Source organism: Cherax quadricarinatus, chromosome 1 (genome assembly GCF_038502225.1).
Source record: "Cherax quadricarinatus isolate ZL_2023a chromosome 1, ASM3850222v1, whole genome shotgun sequence".
In the NCBI taxonomy this organism is placed as follows: Eukaryota; Metazoa; Arthropoda; class Malacostraca; order Decapoda; family Parastacidae; genus Cherax; species Cherax quadricarinatus.
In genome coordinates this window covers 5,921,150-5,946,305 of record NC_091292.1, presented here as the reverse complement: position 1 = coordinate 5,946,305, position 25,156 = coordinate 5,921,150, and the positions used below count along the sequence as shown (strand labels likewise).

The 25,156-nt window shown below is 38.6% G+C and overlaps 2 protein-coding genes across 4 annotated transcripts in view; one reads left to right on the top strand and one right to left on the bottom strand.

The window, feature by feature from the left end:
* The window catches only part of Bet5 (blocked early in transport 5), a 550,922-nt gene that overhangs the window by 76,294 nt on the left and 449,472 nt on the right, over window positions 1-25,156 (bottom strand). The gene's annotated exons all lie outside the window — the stretch shown is intronic.
* LOC128686824 (group 3 secretory phospholipase A2) overlaps window positions 1-25,156 on the top strand; it is a 36,910-nt gene that overhangs the window by 6,536 nt on the left and 5,218 nt on the right. The window contains exons 5-6 of one of the 3 annotated variants that reach the window (XM_070089414.1): window positions 4,301-4,528; window positions 12,242-13,132. In XM_070089414.1, coding sequence (XP_069945515.1) covers window positions 4,301-4,528; window positions 12,242-12,245 — 232 coding nt within the window. In that variant the 3' untranslated portion in view covers window positions 12,246-13,132. Of the gene's footprint in view, window positions 1-3,868; window positions 4,094-4,300; window positions 4,529-12,241; window positions 13,133-25,156 lie in introns of those variants that run through there. The other 2 variants (XM_053773953.2, XM_053773960.2) reach the window with 2 other exon arrangements.

Below are 25,156 nucleotides of genomic sequence, written 5' to 3'. Positions count from 1 at the left end.
AAAGAATACATTAGCTATCCTAGATAATAGGGCACTTGCTTGTTTATATTAGAATTACAGTGCATGCATTTTCATTTATTTTGATCATGTATATAAGAACTCGTAAACATTCTGTCTTAAAAGACAATATTTTCTTTATTTAAATAAATGAATGCTAAATCTGCGATTTGATAATCTTAAGTGATTATATTACTTTGAAGAATTTAGACAAAAAATATTTTTATATTGTCTTAAAGTAGTTTGCATGGCATAGCCAGCAGTCTAGTACTTTTAACGAATATAATAATCACAGCCAGAAAAAAAATATACATTTTCCTATTCTTTTATAATTTTATAGATTAGATTAATTTGATTTAAATCTGTAGATCTTAATCTATATACTTCATAGACAAGGAGTACTTTTTTTAATTATTATTTTTATAGTTTTCCTCTGCATTTGCTATTGCACGAAGACCTTAATTATAGCAAGCGGTAGTAATTCTTGTAGAACTCTTAAGTGCTTATCAACTTGATTTCCTCTTTACACTGGGTACTGATCAACTTATTTTGAGTTACTTTATCTGATTTTATTAACCGTTGATAATTGTTAATTTGTCAGATGCATTATCCACCAAGTATGTGAATGAAATTATTTGCATTCTGCCCTATGTTGCACACATGTATTCTGCTTAATGAGTAGTGTCACTTGTTTACAGTAGTGTTTTGCCTTTATAGTTGGCATTGTTCAGCAGTATTATTTAAGGCTTTTTATGTTCAATATATGTAGCCTACACTAGTTGTAAGTGGGTGTGTTGCCTGTCATGTAGATGCCAGAGTAGTGTGTGTGTAAACTGTACTGTAGCTGTCATAATAATGTAAATTGTACTGTAGTTGTTATAATAGTGTAAACTGTACTGTAGCTGTCATCGTAGTGTGTAGCCTGCACTGTAGTTGTCATAGTAGTATGTCTAGTCTATACTGTAGTCACAGTAGTGTTTACGAGTAGCCTGTACCATATTTGTCACGTGTGTGTGTGTGTGTGTGTACCATGTACTGTAGTTGTTAATGTGTGTGTAGCTTGTAGTGTAGATGTAGTGTATGTGTACCCTGTACTGTAGCTGTTACAGAAGTGTCTATGTTGATCCTCTACTCTAGTTGCCCGAGTACTATGTATAACTTGTACTCTACTTATTACATTAGTGTGTGTGAAGATTATATTGTAGTTCTCACCAGTGTGTGTGTGTGCGGAAGTTACAGTACGGTGTATGCTGTGCTGTAGTTGTCACAGTAGTGTAGCATGTGCTGTAACTGTAATACATGTATGCTTGTACTGTCCATCGTTACATCTGTCATGTTGGAGCGTCTGGTAGCCGCCACAAAGACAACTTCCACTGGAAACTTAGCCGCTATAAAGATTAACGCACATTTTCTCAAGCTAATGCGTTTTGTTATCTATTAAAAAAATAAAAGGTAGAAACCATCTGTCAGAAACATCGTATTCTGATAAACTGGGACGATTTTTTTAAATATTTTCTAGTGTTATGTCGGGGTCTCTCACATGCTCAGCCTCGCATCTTATTACTCGTTCCCCCCGTCACCTCCCTCTCTCTCTCTCTCTCTCTCTCACTCTTTCTCTCACTCTAACAATAAAGCTCTACAGGAATTAGGCTAGAGCTAACGAGAAGAACCCAGATATCCTGCGTCTGAAACAAAATTTAATAAATATGCACTGATGACATAACATTAGAGGGGAAACTACTCTGTATGAAGAGTGGAACGAAACCAGAATTGGACGTGCATTAGAGATAGTGATTTAAAATATAAAAACCCATATGCTACAAAAAATTAAAATGCAAAATATATGTTGAAATTTAAACGTCAGAAATTTTAACCAAAGATAAGAACATATACTAACGAAGGGTTATATACATCGAGAGATATGTATCTGTGTATATACTGAGAAAGTATTCTAATTTCAATTTAAGGGATTAAAGTATTCTTGGCTGTTGGTATACAGGTTACACGCAGCCTTCATGACCCTCAAGTGATAATAATAAAAAAAGATTCTTGGACACGGAAATGTGGTCCTTAGTTTTTAAGAGGTTGAAACTCTGGCATTGGTAAAAAACAGTGAATACTTAACCATGGGCATACAGAATGTTAGACAAGCCAGCGGTTGTTTAATCAGTAATATTCAGCACTAGTAAGCCAGCAGTTAATCACGGAGCGGATCATCATTAATGCATCAAGAGAAATTTACCCGTGTCCTGACAAATATATCACAACCTAATAAACTAAATTGTGACTAGACAGTGACTTAAAACATATTGTAATATGAAGATTATAAAGGAATATAAACTAGGTTTGTGAGGCTGGAACAAAAAACAGTCAAACTTTAAGTTTTGATGGCCTTTTGTGTGCATCATCACTCAAGAAACAACTCGAGGGAGATAAGGCAACAAACACACCATCAGTACTATGGATATTCTTTATTATCTGAACCTTTTGTAAAAGTGATGACGTACAATGACGTATGTTGCAAGATAAGAGTTTTGAGGATGAAGAAAAAATACAAACAAGATTAAGTAGATGATATGAAATAAACCCATTATATGTGACTGATATAAAAGTAGACAGTTAAGTAATATACTAAAATAGTTATTTAATAAAGAAACAATACAATATGCTACAAACTTTAAAAATGACGCCTAATGCTTAGGGGGACACCACGAGCATAGTTTCCTCCTGTGGCTACAAACATGTAACTGCTTAAACAATCTTATGAAAGGTATTATTCAGGGAGCGGGATAAATGTTGAGATGGTTTGGGTGTTCGAAGAATGGATCACGATAAGGTTGAGGTAAATGGAAGGTGGTGTAGGGGGATTTCGGAAGAAGTTATAAGTAGTTTGCGACGAACATTTTGAAAGGTAAGTCGAGACTTGAGCATCCATCAAACATACTCTCGACCACTCCAACCAATGCTTATATTTCCATTCAGTAATTGCATGCTTATTTAAAATTCGCCAGTTTGTGTACTACTGGACTCTGCCGCAATTCACTTTTACTAATTTTTAATAGCAGTTTATTTCCTCTTTTTAAAGTTTTTTTTCTTGTTCGCATTTCATGAACTCTTCAATCCTGTTATTCCTACTGGAAACTTATTTACCTCCAAGTCTCGTAAATTTTCACTCCACACAACCCCAAAATGTGTATGGAGATGTTCCTATGTAGTTAGTAGCGGCTGCAGCTTAAATACTGAGGGGTCCGTGGTTCGATCCCCGAACAATTGCCGAACAATTGCCCCTGTTTACCTAACAGTAAATAGGTACCTGAGTGTAAGCCGACTGTTGTGAGTCGCATCCCACAACAGACTAAGAGTTCATGTAGAATAACATCTCTTAGCCTGTAAATTCAGCTGTGTAAATCTCCCTTCCCCCTCTCTCTCTGAAAGAATAGAGAAATTCCAAGCGCTTTCGTGACTTATATATATATAGGAACTATGTTCCTTGATAATGTGAGTAGTCACGAAAGCGCTTGGAATTTCTCTATTCTTTCAGATATATATATATATATATATATATATATATATATATATATATATATATATATATATATATATATATATATATATATGTGTGTGTGTGTAAGGAAGATGAAAACCAACACTTTTGTGTCACATACTAGTTATGTCAATTGGTATTTAAGTGAATTGCGGCAAATCTGGGCGGTTGAGTTTCCTGTGGCAGTTGTTAATTGTGGTGACAACTATCCCGGCGAAAGGAAGATACTGCTAGTGGGCTTTGTTGAACATTTGTCATGTTTAGGATATGAAAATAAATACGTAAACAAATGGGGTGAAAAGTTGGATGACGGTGGTGTTGACGCAGGCGCAAGCGATGGATTTTGAACGAGCTGCTCATCTTGCCGGGGACCAAGTGGTGTGGTAATGACGACCTGGCAAACTCTTACAAGGACCTTGATGGCTTTGTCAATGCTGATGCCTGCTGCCGCAAGCACGACCGCTGCCCTCTTAACATCGGAGGACTGCAAACCAAATTCGGCATCTACAACTCTCATCTTACCACCGCCTCCCACTGCATCTGTGATGAAAGGTAAGTGGAAGATGGTTTGCTCCTCGAGGACTGAGTTTTTAGGTTTGTTCATTCGATACGCTCCACAGATGTCTCTTGTGGTTTGATGGTTTCTCTGTGGCACTTGGTGCTCTGAGGGTTGATGCGAGGTGAAGGGTGACCGTGGCGTGTTTGCAAGAGGGCGCGGTAAGGACATGGGTAAGTAGCATGTGTGTGTCTTGTAATCAGGTCGCGACGGGCAGTTTTGGAACACATGCGATTCTTTCCGTCGACCAAGTGGTGCGGCGCCGGCTACAGCGCTTCTGTATATGGAGAACTGGGAGGCTCCTCTGGGGCAGACAAGTGTTGTCGTCAGCATGACCTACACTGTCCCTATTATATTGGCTCCTTCGAGAATAAATATAGCCTCATGAACTGGAGCATCGGTACTATAAACCACTGCGCCTGCGATGAGAGGTTAGTATAATAGTAAATCCTTCATAGAGAAGGTAGGGAAGAATATTCAGCTTTTGTTTTACACTAGACTAAATCATTGATTGTGTAATATTTATTAAAATTTCAGATGCAGTACCCAATAGTGAAAGCCTTCCGGGAAACTATTTTTTTTACCTTTCCATTATATTATTTCTTAGACGCAGTATTAGGTCGTCAGTACAAGACGACAATGGTGAATAAGTTGGTTTGTAAAGTTAAGCACTTATTTGGTTAGTACTTAAACGTAGTGTAAGGTCAGATTCACAAGATATGGAAATGCCGGCCGAGTTAGAATTTCCAAAAATTACTCAGAAGATTTAGAGTTAGGGTGTGGGGTTGGGCAGGTTTGGAAAAAGGATGTAGTGTTAGCTAGCTAGGAAAAAAGTTAAAATAGATAGGCTAAGATCGAGGGGAAGGGTTGGTGGGCTCTTGATTTAGGCCAAGGTGAGTGAGGGTAATAATGTACTGTCTGAGAGATCTAAAAACATTTTAGTGGTGGAGCAATAGAATTTATTAAAAGATGAGGTATTAAGTGCTACGATCATTAGGAAGTTTAAACATTATGATAATTAATTGCCGAAGACGAGACACCAGGATCATAGCTGTGCTCTTGTAGCTACAAATAGGTAATTACATTTGAAATGAATTGCAGTCTTTCCAGCATATGGCCTGATGCTTGCCAAACGCATATAATCATTAGTTTTTTTAAGGCGTCTGGGATCCCATGGTAATGTTTGCTTGAAAATTACCAGGTCATAGGTCAACCCCCTACTACTCTATGCTTTTGTGTGTGCATGCACGTATGCCTCTCTCTCTCCCATTCCGTTTTTGTGTATGTGGACAGGCGAAATGTTTAAGAGAACGTATGTGGATAATCTAGTAGGAGTTGACTGCATTTACAGGTTTACTAGATGTATACAATAATGAATTGCTATTGGTCATTTTGAGTATTAAACAAACAAAATGTATATGTATATGTTTTATTAAAAAGAATATTAATTGTTACTGTTATTCAAATCTGACAAAATTCTTTAGATTCCACGTATCATTGTATTAAGGAAGTCTGGATTCTAAAAATGTAGTGGATGTGGTGGGCTGGACTCCCAAGGTCACTAAGACTGGTGGTGTGGCTGGCTCGTCTGGGAGACACCACACGGTGAAACTAGTCACAAAACTTGAATGTGTGGACCAGAGTCAGCCTTTTAGTTATTTAAATGTGTACGTCACTTATTCTGAGTCACTATATTTTTTATATATATTTATAGAAGAATGTTTCAGTCGACCGCATAATGGGAAATGTGGCTGAAATTGATGAAGATTCTTTAGACTAGGCTTTGCAAGATTAGGTTCAAATAGATTTACTACGGTAGAGCATATTAGAAAGAGTGCATCTGAAAATGAATGGAAATGGGGAAAGGGGGGAGGGGGCAGATCGCATGAACCTAAAAAAAAGTCTCAGGCAGAGATGTAAGCGTCATTAAAAGAATGAATATAAATGAAATAGGAACTGGTATTCTACAATGGCTAACTTCCAAACAACTTTTAGGTGTATGGATGATTTATTTCATTAGTTATTCAGATTACTTTAGGCCAGAATTGGAATATGTACTTGACACTCCACTCGCATTGCTTCTCTACTCTCAGCGTGCCACCTGACATTTGGCAAGGAATTGCTACCCCTGCGGCCTTGCGTTTGTTTGGTTTACCTCGGTCTGACCTAGCTAAAAGCTGTGTCCACAAATTTTGAAATTAAAATTGTACAACGTTCCGGTCTGTCCTTGGTTATTTATAATGGTTCACAGCGGACGGAAACGTCTAGTTTTCATCTTAAATTGTCATCTTTAGTTTCAGCTAAGTTATTGTGATAATCAGTTTTGTGATAATCAGTGGACAGGTTAGTACAATGATGGTATAGACAGCAAAGTTTGGTTATGGAGCTGGTGTTAGTTTTTCTAGGTTACGTGGAATATATGCAGCTTAAACTATTTATAATGATAATGTTCTAAGGTTGATGATCGCTTCCCCAGTAATGTTCACTCTCAGGGACTTTGCTCATTTTGCTTAATTGTAAAAAAAAAATCTTTCATGTCCATGATTATAATGCGTTATGAGTCCCGACTACAATGTTAAAAATGCTTAGATAATCGGTATTCGAAAATTTCCTCTTTACATTGCTAGTGACGGTGCCAAATTGTCGGAGCAGCTGCAGTGTTGGTGGTGTATCATTAGCTAGGGATGGGGGGTTGATTCTTTTTCCCTAGATAGGGATTCTCGTTGCCTCTGTCATCATTACAATTTCTTTTAGTCCAATGAGAATGGCTTTGTAGCCTATACCCCTCAAGGAAGGTTCCTTGATGTTGGTGAGGGGCTCTTGATTTAGGGAATTAGATCTGTGCTCCAGTTCCCCGAATTAAGCCTGAATGCCTTCAACATCCCCCCCAGGCGCTGTATAATCCTCCGGGTTTAGCGCTTCCCCCTTGATTATAATAATAATAATTTGTAGCCTATAAGTTGACTTTTATGTAAGTATTATAAGTACTCTCAGTTTTTCATTGCAACCCCTCCCCTTTCCACCCCTGCCATCCACACACACACTTAGGCTGACAGATTTCAATACTTCACGTACTCCTAGTTTTATTTCCTTAGATTTGACTACTGGGATCGATTCTTCTCCCTGACCTTGCCTCTCACTCATGAAGTCACTAATGGAACTAACCATACCTATTCTTAAAATTGTGTATTGAATGTTTTACCACTTTCTCATCCCGGTCGTCCTTCCTAACATCCCTGAAACTGAAGAAGTACTATTTGACATCCTTATGATTATTTTTTCGTATTTAACTTTCATTATGCCCTCTTGAGCCTGCCCTTCCTTTCTAACATTTTACCCTAGTGATGTACTTTTAATATTAAAGTTTAGCTCCTTTAAAGTTTCTTTGTAGGCTGTTTAGCTCCAGGAGTCTCTGGACTTTTTATAGTTCTGGATATGTTTACGCGTCATACGTTACACAAAAGTTTCAGGACTTTGGTCACAAACCTGAATGCAGTGTTTAACGTGTAAGATGTTCATACATAACCCTGGTTATTAGGTTGATGTGCGTAACCTGTGATATTCCTTGTGTTATGCTTACCACTTAGGTCCTTTTCTCGTCTTATAAATTTATACTGTGTTATGGAATCTTGCAGGAAAACAGCTTTTGTTCCCATGATATAATCATATATAATAATTTTGAAGGAAAAAAATACCATTGGGATACGTCGGTTTGATGCTCAGTTAGATGTTTGCGAGTGGCAGGGAGGTGATAGGTAGGGTGTGTGAGGGATTAGTGTGGTATCTGGTGAGTTAGCGAGAGGGTGGAGCCACAGTTATCTGCATCCGCTTAGTAAATGTTTCCTGAACACCGATATGCAGAAGTGTGGCCACAGTGGCCAGGCTGGGGCACTCAACCTGATTATTAGCGCCGCGGCCACATGTTGGTTACGGAGTGTTAATTGTATTATGTCTCGTATAGCTGCTCTTGTTTTAAATGTGTTTATGGATTAATTTTGAATGTGTTTATGGATTAGTTTTCATTTTTTATTAGTTTCGTTAAGCTTTCTTTTATTTTTTGTTTTGTTTTGTGTTAGTTTCTGTTCCTTAGAGATACTCCACAAACGTAGGAGTGAAATCCCCATAAAGAGGTTCCTTGACATCGGTGAGGGGGGCTTTTGATCCAAGGAACTTTACCTGACCTCTCCTTCTTTGGATCTAACCTAATTGCCGTCCATTCCCTCAGGGGCTGTATGACCCCTGCGGATTTGGCGCTCCCCCACGAATGTAACAGTAATAATAAAGTGAAATGTTACAAGACACATAATGAAACAAGTCAGAGGTAGTGTAATGGAGCTCCTGCACCTCGTCCATGTAGATTGAGTTAGCACGGAGCGAGCGGCATCAGCAGTCATTATGGAATATTCATACATGGTGTCGGGAGAGCAGCCTGGGGCCCTGCAGGGAAGTCCAGGGTTTTTTTCCTTCGTATTTCAACGATTTGCAGTAGTTTTTTGTATATTTGAAATTCTAGGTACAGTATGCGTATAAATAATATAATTGACGTCATATTTCGTAAAACAAATTTTCATAATTATATAATCAAATTTACTCTGAGAGTACGTTTTAAATTAATTGCACAACATAGCAAAACGTAACGTAGCTGAATGTCATTTTCTCCTGTGTAACATGATCTTATATAAACAATATGCAAGATATTGAAACTAGTACAGAACAAAGTGTGTGACGCTGCATTATATTAGAGTGCAAGGAAGAGTGATTAAAATACGTCAGGGATCACATCAGTGCAGTGAAGATTAACTGGGACATACCTCTTGCCTCTCTTATCCTCATAATTTAAATTTTTTTATTAAGTCCATAGTTAAATTAGTTGAAAGAGGCTTATTGATTGCTTAAGGGTTATTAAGGCTGTAATTACCTACTGATTACAAGAAAGAATACGTTATCCTTTATATATATATATATATATATATATATATATATATATATATATATATATATATATATATATATATATATATATATATAATGTGCCGAATAGGCAGAAATTGCGATCTTGGCTTAAATAGCAACGCTCATCTTGCCATATAGGACAATTGAAAATTTGTGTATGCAATAATTTCGCCAAAATCATTTTGAACCTAACAAAAAAAAATATATTTGATTGTGTTTGTTTAGTACTAAATTATTGTAAACATATTTAAAATATATTTAGTTGGGTTAGGCTAAAATAAATTGCTCTTGTTATAATAAGGTTAGGTGAGTTTTCTAAGATTCTTTTGTTGCAAAATTAAAAATTTTTACATTAACATTAATGAAAAAAATATATATTTAAACGTATAAGAGAAAATTTCTGAAAGGACTTAATTTTAAATGAGTTCTTGCTAATTGACCAGTTTTACATATTCGGCACGACATATATATATATATATATATATATATATATATATATATATAAAATATATATATATATATATATATATATATATATATATATATATATATATATATATATATACACACACACCTACACCTACCTGTGTAACAGCCCTTTAATAGCTTAAAGAAAACATGTAGTTTACTGTCGGGAGGCTTTACGCTACATAATATATTAATAGAAGCAGACTACATGGGGACACAAGATCCATTTGCTTTCGTAGTTGGAGAATATCTTAGCATTCAATGGAGGATGAATTGGACGAGGCTCTCGTATGACATGACCTCAAAGCCAAGACTTAACATGCGATAATTCACTTGGGAAATTGTGAGGACTTCGTAACAACTACTAACTAATGTTGAGAACCTACACACAACTGTCAACTGATGTTGAGGACTTATACACAACTGTCAACTAATGTTGAGAACCTACACACAACTATCAACTAATGTTTAGGACGTACACACAGCTATCAACTAATGTTGAGGACCTACACAAACTAACACCTAATGTTGAGGACTTAAACACAACTGTCAACTAATATTGAGGACTTACACACAACTGTCAACTAATGTTGAGGACCTTCACACAGCTATTAACTAACTAATGTTGACCTATACACAGCTATCAATTAATGTTGAGGACCAGTAGCGACCAGTGAAGAGGCGGGGCCAGGAGCTATGACTCGACCCCTGCAACCACAACTAGGTGAGTACCTACACACAGCTATCAACTAATGTTGAGGAGTTACATATAACTATCAGGGACAGATTTTATGATAATGTCTAAAAGAAAGGACCTGGATCAGTGTGCTGAGAAAAGAATCATACAGATGTACTTAATTTTACTTCAGTTTTCTTTTGTGCTGCTAAAATAGAGATTGACTAAGGAAAAACATTACTTAAATTTGGCGAGAAGTCGAAGATATATAATTTGCAACCCTTGGCGAGAAAAAATAAAAATATGCAGTTTGCATCCCAAGTCAAGATCAGGATGTCCCGGTCTCCTTAGATGATATTCTTTGATTTATATATTCATGGAAAGAATATTTGAAGAACAATAGAAATGGGGCATTATGATATATTGTAAGGAGAATGTAGACCGCCGCAGTACAGTAATCGACCTACATTAACTAATTTATGATGCCTGTGTACATGCATTTCAATCGCTGTACTAAGTTAAAATGTGTGCACTGGGTGTGTTACAAAGTAATCAAATCATATCATAATAGGTCTATTTCCCAATAGTGTTAATAAGACTTGAGCAAACAGGTAAACAAAAATAACATCCTTTATTTTAACCTAATTTTTATCTAGTTATAAGATTATAAATGACTTCCTCTTACAAAATGGCATGCGTACGGAAGCAGTAATAGCCACTAAACCCTGTATTTTGTTTCATGGCATGCAGGCTAGTAGACGTGGAAAAAGCTAAAGTATTTTTGGTGTTTACCCTAGTCTGGCCCATTTCATGGAAGCTTGATTGAATCTCGCTGATTACACGTATCCACACAAAACAGTTATATTTGCCTGACAAATTACATAGTTGAAGGCAGTGTTCGTGTGGCTACGTTGTATTTTTTACGAGCTGGCTACTCAAGGTAGGTAAGTTTTTTTTTTTAATGCTTTTTAATGCAGAGACGCAGGTCAGGTGGGACGTCGAATGAGCCACAGAAGGTGTGCCGCCACTCACCAGCATCTGATTGGGCCTCCTCCGACCTTCAGTGTTCTGATTGGCTGCCGCCTCACACACCCTTCTCATAATCACTGCGATTGGTTCCGTAACTTCTCTGAAGGATGGCTTTGCGATTGGTTAGACAAAAGAGTGCAAATTTAAAGTAAGGTTGTGATTGGTGGACGGAAGGTGGTACGACACTGTCTGGGGTTTTTGGCGCCAGGATCAGGTTCACTCCGTTACGGTGTCTTGCAGGCGAGCCAAGAACCGTAGCCACGTTCTTTCGCACATTTTTCCCCTACAATGACAAGAAAACTTGCTTTTCAGAGTTTATTAAAATGTTGTGTATAAGAGTAGCCGTAAAATGCGATTATACTAAAAAAAAAAATGATGTTTCCTTAGAAGTATATAGCTAATAATACGGTATCAGAAGGAAGAAAAGAACGGATATTGAAATATGTTTGCCGGTTTTCCCCTGTTAGGTAATATTGATCTAACTACTTAAATACCTTTTACAGTAGCCCAAATAGCTCCCTCCCTCGTGAATTCCTCTTCATTAACTGCGTAAGGGTCTGGAGTCTTCAGATTTCGGTCTCCTTACTGGCAAACCTTTTCATTTCCACACAGTAAAATAGTTTTTTATTCCCCTTGACACTAAATAATATTTATGTAAATTAATCTTTATGCATTCTTAAATTCCGAGTACTTCTTACTCTTATCCTCGACTCATTTTATTCGCATAAAATTATACTTTTATGGAGTTCTCCCTCACATTACCCGTCGTCCACAAGTTAGTAGTAATAAATCTTGGGAGGGTGACGCGTCCACGAGAAAGGCCTCCTCTTAACTCTTCCCAAACTTTTCTTTTGCCTCCATGAAACCTGACATTTTATCCTTTCTTGAACATTTTCTTCCAAAGCTAAACCCTACAAAAGTAGTGTAGTTGGATATGACTGACATTGTGTTTTACTGGACTAAAGTACATGACTCAACTTTCAGAATTAGGCTATGTAGGATTTTCTTTTTTTTGTAGGTAGGCCTGTGGTTCAACTTAGGCGCGTGTGGCGTGTAGCTTATTGTGGGGCGAGACGATCGTTAGAGGAGCTGCTTCAGAAGGGGAGGCAGTGAAGGCCTCGGGAGAAATCAGGCCTCGGTTGTTGGTAATTATCTGGTCCCCCTGGCCCTTTGTTGCCACGCGCACGGGTTTGCAAGGGAAAGAGTGGCACACCCTGAAAAATATAGTGAATAGAAGTGCAAATGGCTTACTGGAAGGCCCTAAGCAGAATGTATAATCATTCAGATAACTTATTGTATTTGGAAATTATAGAACAAAGGAAAAGTAGACCAAAGCCGTTGTAAGATCTTCTGAGAATATATATACTATAATGGGATTCATAAATACAGATTGCCATAAAAAATAAATCTCGACTCCTTGAACTTTTATTTACAACTTGATATTACAAATGTTAATGTTCTTAACGACATTGTTACTTAACTATTATAATAGGCTGTGGATGACTTGAGATAATATTTATAGCCTTATCATAGAAGCGACGGTATTATATAGTGGCTGCCATTCAGCTAAGGTATCCTTAAATGTCGACGGTTTGATGTTGAAAGTAATGAAAAAGAAACAAATGCCACTGCATATAGACATTTTACTTATTCCCGATGGAATAAACGGTTGCTTTGCTGGAGAAAAAAAATCCACAAATTCTTCACTGATTTTCGAAGCAGTTGAGATGTAGTACAGCTGTTTTAGTTAAGTGGTTTTATATTATTTTCGAATTTAAATTGGTTAGGTTAGGTAAGGTTTGTCAGGAAACAGGACAAGCGTTTCCTGACGCTGGTCTTAGTCATTTAGTCATATGATGACCCGCCAATTTTGGTCATCTGACCGAGGCCTCCCGCTGGCTTACCAATCCACCCCCTTTAAAATTTTTAATTATAACATTATATATATATATATATATATATATATATATAATGTATATGTATGTATATATCTACAAACTAGAATATTTTTACGAAACAGACAATTAGTATTTTTTTTTTTGGCTGCTGGTTAAACATCTTAGGCTTCAATGTTTTTAGGTCTCTGGAAAAAAAAATAAGAAAACTGAGTATCTGTAATAAAAAAAGGTAAAGAACGTTACAGGAAAGATGCAAAGCGTCTTAGTGGAAAGAGAAGTTATCTAGAACAGTATGAAGCGCTGGTTTACTTTAGTTATGGGTCAGAAAAAATAGCAAATGACTTGTGTTGCCAACTCGATTTCAGCTGTAGCTTGCACTTTGTTCAGCATTGCCAGCTCAGCATGTCACGGCCATGCAATATACATGCCTTGCTATGTTCTGGAGTATGTGATTACCGACATAATTGGGTAGTATGAGCAATCAAAAGCATTGGTGTCACTTTATGTTCAATAAATATCGGGACTTAATTCGCCCTCATTTTACTTCTTTCCATTTGTTTAATTGTAGCGATTGCATTGTTTTACATAAGTTATATATAGAGGAAAATTAGGGGGGGGGGCACAGAAAAACCGGCTGGCGGTGTAAAATGAAGGAGTAGTCTCTCCCTCTCTCTCTCTCTCTCTCTCTCTCTCTCTCTCTCTCTCTCTCTCTCTCTCTCTCTCTCTCTCTCTCTCTCTCTCTCTCTCTCTCTCTCTCTTACCACAACTGGTAAGAGAGAGAGATATATTCTCAGTACGGCAAATATTAGTCATTTAATAAGTTATTCATAGTTAAATTTTGCAGTTAACGCAGAATGGGCAGCTTCATAGATAAGGGGGGCTTTGCTACAGCAAAGGAGCTCTTGATCCAAGGAACTGAACCTCTTCTTCACTTCCTGGGATCGTGGGGTGAAGCACCTGAGATAAATGGTATTAAGCTGGTATATTTGTTCAATATTTGGAGGGAAAAAAGTTAGGGTATCTAAGGATTGACAGACAGCATGCATAGTTTCTTTGTATAATGGAAAGGGGAGAAGAGAGAGTGTAAGAATTATAAGAGATTGTTGAGTATACCGGATTAAGGGTATGTTTGAGTTATTATTGGAGTTAGGGGTAAGACAATAAGTTAGGAAGGGTAGGGGATGTGTAGACAGTTCTTTTTGGAGATGTAATATTAAAAATAATGTGTGATGTGAATGTTATGCAAAGAATTAGAAATTAGAAGACTGTGGGGTTACTAAAGGTATAATTCAGAAGGCTGAGGAATTGAGGTGGACAACCGGCCTCAGCACCTCAAGTGTAGTCATCAGCGTTACTGACTTGCGTTTTGGTTTACCGCGTTCGAGTCCATGACTAAATCTTAGTGGGATGACTTTATTACGATTATTTCAAATATATATATATATATATATATATATATATATATATATATATATATATATATATATATATATATATATATATATATATATATATATATATATATATATATATATATATATATATATATATAATACGAAATTCCTACACATCTCTCAAACACGACTGTATCCTCGGGTTGGATAGTTAGGACAAAGACTTGTGTAAATATATGCATGGAGTATAACAAATTGACCCGATGCTGTAACCCAACACTATGCTTGGTGGGAGGTTTTGTAACCCCGTATGCTACCCATGGCTGGTCTATTCACAACACACTCAAAGGGATAAATTAGGATAAGTGTCCTAGAGTGGCCAGGCGTCTGAGGAGACAGCTGGGGGCTTCTCTAAGGTAGGGGTTGCACATTCACTCTCTATTTCCAACAACTTCTTTCATGAATGAAATATTCGCCTTGCGTGATTCGCATAATTTGACAAATAATGGGACAATACAGAAACATTAGACTTGGTGGTGGTACACCTTTATAGCAGAATAAATGTTGAGCGATATTACACTGACGTGATCAAGATTGTGGTGGCGTGCCTCCCTGATGAGGTGACCACAATTTAACTTTGGCATCAGTCCCTTCATAATAATACAACCAGAGCCCACTGGGATATGTGAGTAATTGGTAGATATTGACTGCCGTAGTTTAGCTCTGTCATATATGCTTTTTAATTTGTATGGAGCAAGCCTCTTACTGTGTCGCTAGCTAGCATGTAAGAAGTATTTTTCAATGTGCTTGGTTCATCTTGGTATTTATATTTCACTAGTGCCTCCCTGTTTTGGTCCATCTTTCTCCTCCCTTTTCGGTCTCTCTTATCTACCCATTAAATGCTTCGGAGTATTTTGTATGTCGTGATCGTATCTCCTTTTAAGCTGCCTTCTTTCGTTGTCTGCAAGTAAAGTTCACCCAACTTTTTCACATAGCACTTGCCTGTCAGCTCGGATACCAGTCTTCAGAGTTTTTCTTGATGTATTCAGGGTGTTAAAAGTAATTAATCTGGTATTGTAACGGCTTGAATGTCGGGTAAAATACACGTCTGTTTATTTCCCGTTTATTCTATTGCAATGTTGCATTTAATCCTACAGTTTTCTTTCTGGGTTCGTATTCCTGTTATTTCATCATCTCTAATTCCCACGACTTTACCAAGTGATGGTGTCCACATAAACTAATAGCATTTTATTTAGAGGATTTTTACACTGGTAAAAATTTTGCCAGATTATATCTTCGGTCACTTGGGTATTTAGCTTTGTTTCCTCTCGTTTTGTTCTCTAGTCAGTCAGTCCGTTTACTATGTATGTCGTGATCATATCTCTTCTCTTGGGGGTTGTGCTCCCATTACTCGAGGGTTAAATCGCTATATAGTTCATTAAATTGGTGTTGATTTTTAGTGAGCTGCATAAATTATTCTAAATTTAATGGGTCATGGTCGCAAGGGAAGGTTGTGAACCTTCTTATGTTAATTTGACTCTTATCTCCCTGACACCATTCAGCCTCCCTCACAACTGCTATCTGTATGACTTATCTCGATCATTGATTTCTGAATGTGTTCAATTGTGCCTAAAGATCTTCGTCAGCAAGTTTCGATGATTACAAGTGTGCTTGATATTGTTATACTGTATTTACATTGTTTATCAGGAGATACTTCATTCTGATGAAAACACGCAGTCTTTCCAGTGTGGCGTTAGACCACAAATGTTTTCAGTTAGTTACATATATAATGGTAATGGTGCGTGCGGGACAATCACGTTATCATCAGTGAGGACAGTAAAACCAGCGGCGGTGGGGCGAGATTCACACAAATCGCAGAGGCCGTGTGGGCGGTCAGCTGTGAACACGATAACTGGCAGGCTAAATAAACGACCTCAAATAACCGCGTAGCAACCATCATTTCTCTTCCTGCCCTAACTGACCTGCTCTCCTAGGCCGCCGCCACCCCACTCCCTACATGCTGGAGATAAATATGCAGTGCCGCTGCTTGCTAACTCAGCTAAGACTATTATGACATTAAAGAATTTTTGTACTGTATGATAACAGCTTCGCGGCGGAACGAATCTACTGACAGTCGCATGAATGTAGCGAGATTTCTGGGTCAGTGCGGACCAGAATGGGACTGGCTTGTGCTAAAGGTTATCCAGTTTGGGAAGACGCTTAATACAAATGTCATGTCGTGATAGGCTCCACATTCCTCTTCCAAAATCACTGTCCCTTCTATCCTCTTCCACAGACACCTTCCCAGCCATTCTCCCACACATCTTTTCTCCCTCCTTTCCGTTTTCCTCATACATTTCCCTCTTCATTTCACACGGACATAACCTTCCCATCCACAATCTATCCTCCCCTCTTCCACACACTCCCTCTCCACTCTTCCTCTTCCACATACCCTACCTCCCTTCTTCCACAGTGACGCTATGGGTCGTAACATTACCATATGAAAGATGCTCTCTCGCCACCCCGCTGTGGTACCCTCACCGACGGTCGGCTCCGTTTTGAATAGCAGACTAACTAAGGCGACGTGAGTATGCGTGTGTTTTGCGAGGTGTTGGTGAGGTGAAGATATTTCCTTCACAAGTTTCTTGGGATTAATTACTGTCTTTGCAACTTAAAAGGCAAGTAAAGAACCTGGATCTTACAAAAATTTGAGGTGAGCTATCTTTTGCTCTCCCAAATCTAACATGGAATTATGAGCAAGTTTGTCAGATATTTTTGGTGGGTAGTGTATGAGTGACTTGTGAGCTGTGGATACGAATCACCTGGATTACTTACATAAGAACATAAGAACATAAGAAAGGAGGAACACTGCAGGAGGCCTGCTGGCCCATACTAGGCAGGTCCTTTACAATTCATCCCACTAACAAAACATTTACCCAACCCAATTTTCAATGCTACCCAAGAAATAAGCTCTGATGTGAAAGTCCCACTCAAATCCAACCCTTCCCACTCATGTACTTATCCAACCTAGATTTGAAACTACCCAAAGTCCTAGCCTCAATAACCCAACTAGGTAGACTGTTCCACTCATCAACTACCCTATTTCCAAACCAATACTTTCCTATGTCCTTTCTAAATCTAAACTTATCTAATTTAAATCCATTACTGCGGGTTCTCTCTTGGAGAGACATCCTCAAGACCTTATTAATATCCCCTTTATTAATACCTATCTTCCACTTATACACTTCGATCAGGTCTCCCCTCATTCTTCGTCTAACAAGTGAATGTAACTTAAGAGTCTTCAATCTTTCTTCATAAGGAAGATTTCTGATGCTATGTATTAATTTAGTCATCCTACGCTGAATGTTTTCTAACGAATTTATGTCCATTTTGTAATACGGAGACCAGAACTGAGCTGCATAATCAAGGTGAGGCCTTACTAATGATGTATAAAGCTGCAGTATGACCTCTGGACTTCTGTTGCTTACACTTCTTGATATAAATCCCAGTAATCTATTTGCCTTATTACGTACGCTTAGGCATTGCTGTCTTGGTTTAAGGTTGCTGCTCACCATAACCCCCAAGTCCTTTTCGCAATCTGTATGGCTAAGTTCTACATCATTTAATTTATAAGTACTAGGGTTATGGGCACTCCCAAGCTTCAGAACCTTGCACTTATCTACATTGAACTGCATCTGCCACTTTTCTGACCAAGAATAGAGTTTGTTTAAGTCCTCCTGAAGTTCCCTAACATCTACGTTTGAATCAATTATCCTACCTATCTTTGTGTCATCGGCGAATTTGCTCATATCACTAGTAATTCCCTCATCAAGATCATTGATATATATTATAAACAACAACGGGCCCAAGACTGATCCCTGTGGAACGCCACTTGTTACAGATCCCCACTCGGATTTAACCCCATTTATGGACACTCTCTGCTTCCTGTCAGTGAGCCATGACTCGATCCACGAGAGCACTTTTCCCCCAATGCCATGGGCTGCCACTTTCTTTAACAGTCTATGGTGCGGAACTCTATCAAAAGCCTTACTAAAATCTAAGTAAATAATATCAAATTCTTTATTGTGGTCAACAGCCTCAAAAGCTTTACTGAAGAAAGTTAATAAATTAGTTAGACAAGACCGGCCTCTTGTGAATCCATGCTGAGTATCATTAATCAAGCTATGCTTATCGAGATGGCTTCTTATAATCTCAGCTATAATTGACTCTAGTAATTTGCCTACAATTGAGGTCAGGCTTATTGGGCGGTAATTTGACGGTAACGACTTGTCCCCTGTTTTAAAAATAGGAGTTACATTAGCCATCTTCCACATATCAGACACTACACCTGTTTGAAGAGATAAATTAAAAATATTAGTTAATGGTTCACAGAGTTCCATTTTGCATTCCTTAAGAACCCTTGAAAAAACCTCATCAGGACCCGGCGACTTATTTTGCTTCAGTCTGTCTATCTGCCTCACAACCATCTCACTAGTGACTGTGATGTTACATAATTTATCTTCTTCTAGCCCACTGTAAAAATTAATTACTGGAATATTGTTAGTGTCTTCCTGTGTAAAAACTGAGAGAAAATAATTATTTAAAATCAAGCACATTTCATTCTCATTGTCAGTAAGGTGCCCATAGTTATTTTTAAGGGGACCTATCTTATCTCTAACTTTTGTTCTATAGACCTGGAAAAAACTTTTTGGGTTAGTTTTAGAATCCCTAGCAACTTTAATTTCATAGTCCCTTTTAGCTTTTCTTATCCCCTTTTTAATGTCCCTCTTAATGTCAATATACTGATTCATAAGATGACCCTCACCTCTTTTGATACGCCTATAAATTCCTTTCTTATGCCCTAGTAGATATTTGAGCCTATTATTCATCCATTTTGGGTCATTTCTATTTGATCTAATTTCTTTATATGGGATAAACGCTCTTTGAGCAGCATGTATAGTGTTCAGAAAACTGTCATATTGATAGCTCTCTTCGTTACCCCAGTCAACAGATGATAAGTGTTCTTTAAGCCCATCGTAATCTGCTAAGCGAAAATCTGGGACTGTTACTGAGTTATCGCTACTATCGTACTTCCATTCAATGCTAAATGTAATTGATTTGTGGTCGCTAGCACCCAGTTCCTCTGAAATTTCTAAATTATTAACAAGGGATTCATTGTTTGCCATAACTAAGTCAAGCAGGTTATTTCCCCTTGTAGGTTCTGTCACAAACTGCTTCAAAAAACAATCCTGAAATACTTCTAAGAAGTCGTACGATTCTAAATTCCCAGTCAAGAAATTCCAATCAACATGACTAAAGTTAAAGTCTCCTAGAATTACTACATTATCGTGCCTTGTGGCCTTAACAATTTCCTCCCATAGTAGTTTCCCTTGGTCCCTATCTAAGTTAGGGGGACGGTATATCACTCCTAAAATCAGTTTTTCATGCCCCTCTGAAAATTCTATCCAAACAGACTCTGTATGTGTTACTTCAGACTTAATACCCGTTTTTATGCAACAGTTCAAGCGATCTCGGACGTACAATGCCACCCCACCCCCCCTCCCAATACTTCTATCTTCTTGGAACAATTTAAAACCCTGAATATGACATTCCGCAGGCATGTCCCGACTTTTTGAATTAAACCACGTCTCAGTTAAGGCAAATACATCAATGTTACCTACACTAGCAACTAATCTCAACTCGTCCATCTTATTCCTAGCACTACGGCAATTAGCATAATAAACATTGAAAGACTCTCCTTTCTCTTTACCCTTCCTGCTCATTTCTATTTTTCTACTAAACCTATTACCGTCTTTATCACCCAAGGTCCCTGGCTTTTCAATATCTATCTCGTTCTTATTATTACTAGTTCCCCTAGAACTCGTAATATTACTACACTGGGACTTCACTGTTTTCCTGCCAAAACCCATACCACTAACTATTCCTAGTTTAAAGTCCTAACTGCTCCCTCCACTGCAGTTGCCAGTGCTCCCACCCCACACCTAGATAAGTGAACCCCATCCCTAGCATACATGTCATTTCTGCCATAGAAGAGGTCCCAGTTGTCAATGAATGTTACCGCATTTTCCTTACAGTATTTGTCCAGCCAGCAATTGACACCAATTGCCCTGGACAACCATTCACTTCCAACTCCCCTCCTTGGCAAAATACCACATATGAGAGGGTTCCCACCCTTACTTCTAATTATTTCTATTGCTGACCTATACCTGCTAATCAGGTCCTCACTCCTACGTCTGCCAACATCGTTGCCTCCAGCACTGAGACAGATAATAGGATTGCTCCCATTACTTCCGCGTGCTTGTGTTACTTGCCGTAATTACCTGACTGAGTTTTGAATGTCTATTAGCCACTAGGCAGGTCATCATATGATTTAGACCCGCGTCTGTTAATTTTCCTCTTATTTATATCTCTTAATGTTGTATCATGTTCTTTTCCCTGGTAAACAGTATGACCTTATCCACCATAGCTATTCCTCGTAATTTATGTCGTGATCATGTCTCCTCTTGTTCTCTGTTCTTTGAATCTAGAGAATGAGTTGTAATAATGTTGGTAGAATTATCGACAGTATGTTAAATAAAACGACACATGTGCAACTAATGACACAGTAAAATGCCGCATTAGCTGCTAATTATATAAAGTAGCTTATTTTTCTTCTGTTCGGTGCCTGTTTGGTGACGAATTTGTTTATATATTTGTGGTCACCGCAACACTTCTGATTGTGATGGCCTGTTCATTTTTATATATAGATATTTTTAGGGTTCCAGTAATTGTACAAACACATCGCCACTTTTGGATCCTTTTTTTCAGTATTCAACTACTCATTGCGAATAAAAAATACTATAATATCCTTTCAGCATTTCTTGTTTTCTCTCAGCTTATAATGGACGCTTTATGTTGTTTCTGTTGAGTGTTCCAAGACATTCTTTTATCCTCGTGACTTTCCATTTATGGTTTTATGTTATCGTGTAGCTTTTTTCGCCTTGTTAAGCAACTTTGATATTTTAAGTGTTTTCAATATTTCTTCGTACCTTTTTTACCTCATTGAGCTCACCATTATTTATCATGTTTTTGAACTTTTCTTCATATCTATTTTATTTAGGTCAATATATCTGAAATGCGTAGGGAGACACTGGTCAGAGAAATAGCAAGCATCGAACTTAAGCTAAAGGAATCTTATAGGAGTCAGGAATCGCGGGAAGAACTAAAAGCCATAAATGAAATCGAAAGAAACCCAAAGTATTTCTTCTCCTATGCCAAATCAAAGTCGAGAACAACGTCCAGTATTGGGCCCCTACTTAAACAAGATGGGTCCTACACAGATGACAGCAAGGAAATGAGTGAGCTACTCAAGTCCCAATATGACTCAGTTTTTAGCAAGCCGCTAACCAGACTGAGAGTCGAAGATCAAAATGAATTTTTTATGAGAGAGCCACAGAATTTGGTTAACAGAAGCCTATCCGATGTTATCCTGACGCCAAATGACTTCGAACAGGCGATAAATGACATGCCCATGCACTCTGCCCCAGGGCCAGACTCATGGAACTCCGTGTTCATCAAGAACTGCAAGAAGCCCCTATCACGAGCCTTTTCCATTCTATGGAAAGGGAGCATGGACACGGGGGTCGTCCCACAGTTACTAAAAACAACAGACATAGCCCCACTCCACAAAGGGGGCAGTAAAGCAACAGCAAAGAACTACAGACCGATAGCACTAACATCCCATATCATAAAAATCTTTGAAAGGGTCCTAAGAAGCAAGATCACCACCCATCTAGAAACCCATCAGTCACACAACCCAGGGCAACATGGGTTTAGAACAGGTCGCTCCTGTCTGTCTCAACTATTGGATCACTACGACAAGGTCCTAAATGCACTAGAAGACAAAAAGAATGCAGATGTAATATGTACAGACTTTGCAAAAGCCTTCGACAAGTGTGACCATGGCGTAATAGCGCACAAAATGCGTGCTAAAGGAATAACAAGGAAAGTCGTTCGATGGATCTATAATTTCCTCACTAACAGAACACAGAGAGTAGTCGTCAACAGAGTAAAGTCCGAGGCAGCTACGGTGAAAAGCTCTGTTCCACAAGGCACAGTACTCGCTCCCATCTTGTTCCTCATCCTCATATCCGACATAGACAAGGATGTCAGCCACAGCACCGTGTCTTCCTTTGCAGATGACACCCGAATCTGCATGACAGTGTCTTCCATTGCAGACACTGCAAGGCTCCAGGCGGACATCAACCAAATCTTTCAGTGGGCTGCAGAAAACAATATGAAGTTCAACGATGAGAAATTTCAATTACTCAGATATGGTAAACACGAGGAAATTAAATCTTCATCAGAGTACAAAACAAATTCTGGCCACAAAATAGAGCGAAACACCAACGTCAAAGACCTGGGAGTGATCATGCCGGAGGATCTCGCCTTCAAGGACCATAACATTGTATCAATCGAATCTGCTAGAAAAATGACAGGATGGATAATGAGAACCTTCAAAACTAGGGAGGCCAAGCCCATGATGACACTCTTCAGGTCACTTGTTCTAACTAGGCTGGAATATTGCTGCACACTAACAGCACCTTTCAAGGCAGGTGAAATTGCTGACCTAGAAAATATACAGAGAACCTTCACGGCCCGCATAACGGAGATAAAACGCCTCAATTACTGGGAGCGCTTGAGGTTCCTAAAACTGTATTCCCTGGAACGCAGGCGGTAGAGATACATGATTATATACACCTGGAGAATCCTAGAGCGACTAGTACCGAACTTGCACACGAAAATCTCTCACTACGAAAGCAAAAGACTTGGCAGACGATGCAACATCCCCCCAATGAAAAGCAGGGGTGTTACTAGCACGTTAGGGGACCATACAATAAGTGTCAGAGGCCCGAGACTGTTCAACTGCCTCACAGCATACATAAGGGGGATTTCCAACAGACCCCTGGTAGTCTTCAAGCTGGCACTGGACAAGCACCTAAAGTCGGTTCCTGACCAGCCGGGCTGTGGCTCGTACGTTGGTTTGCGTGCAGCCAGCAGCAACAGCCTGGTTGATCAGGCTCTGATCCACCAGGAGGCCTGGTCACAGACCGGGCCGCGGGGGCGTTGACCCCCGGAACTCTCTCCAGGTAATATATATATACATTATATATACATATATATATATATATATATATATATATATATATTATATATATTCAAAGTTTGTTCGAACATCTGTTGTGAACAATTAGTTTTTAACAGTTGTGATCTATATATCTGACGGCTAATTTGACTATGTCCAATTTAGCATAAGAGTTTCTTAACACATTTGTGATCTCCAAGCTACAATCTGTAGTCCCTAATTCTCCAAAATCTTTAAACTTTTTAACGATGCAATCAGTAGCGAAGCCAAGAGAGGGAATTGGGGGGGTGGAGAGCAGATAGTACAAAAGCCTTCCTTCAATCAGCATTTGCAACTAATGCCGTGTTTATTTACAAAAGAATACAAAAAATCGCAAACAAGCGATGCCAGATACAAAACAACCACTTTTGGAGTTGACATAGAGCTCTAGGCCTCTCGTCTTGCAATCAAATCATCAGGAGCTTGCAATGTTGCAACATTGGAAGCTCCTGATAATGTGTTAATTACAACACGAAAGACCTGCAGCTATCTTTCAACTCGCCCCGTGTTTTGCATCTTGCATAAGAATATTCTTACCTACTTTTCCGCTAGCTTATACTAATGACAAACTATTGATCAGACGAGATTCTCCCATCAACTTGTACCTTTCATCTTAATATTGTTAATAAAAAAAAGGGTAAAAAAAAAGTAGAATTATATAAAAAATAAAAACGTGAAAATGGCTTGGATCTGGAAGTGTGAAAGATGAACGTTGAATAGTGACAGATACGGGAGAAGCGAGGGGTAGACAGGGGGTAGTGGAGAATGTATGTAGGAGTCTTCACGTTAGTTTAGACAGCACAGTCATACATTTAATACAGACTGTATTGTTCATTGTAATTTAAACTAATGTAATAGTGTATTAAGCGTATATCTTCCTGTTAAATAGTTATGCGGGGGTTGAGACTATTAGCTTCTTTTCGAATTCCTAAAACCTGAAAGGCTACATTATCTCTTGGTCTGATGTAGAGTTCTAATTTAAAGCCTGACATTAAAATGTATACAAGAGTGTGTGAACAAAGGGTCGGGCGAGTGAGTGAGAGGCCTGCTGAGGACAAAGGCTGGGCTGCTGTACACAATGGTCCTTCCCTTCTTCTTCCCCCCCCCCACACACAACCATCCCCCTCCCATGAGAGAGAAGAACGTTGCAGGCCGCTCCACCAGTGCAATGGTGTGGACATTATGACTGCCTACTTCACTTCCTCCTCATCATTGTGCCATTCACACTACCACGCATCACTTAATTTCCTGATGGAGTGGACTCGGGTTTTGGGTATTCCAAAGTGGAGTCATAACTTGTATGAGTAATCGTGGTAACTGATGCAAGACGAGGAGAGAATCGTGGTGTAATAATACAAGGGTGGGCCCTATGCGACTTGTGTGTGACGATAAAAGAGACATTCCCGGGTCTTGTATACAAATTATAATAGGGGAAGGTTGAGGGGAGAAGGCGTTAT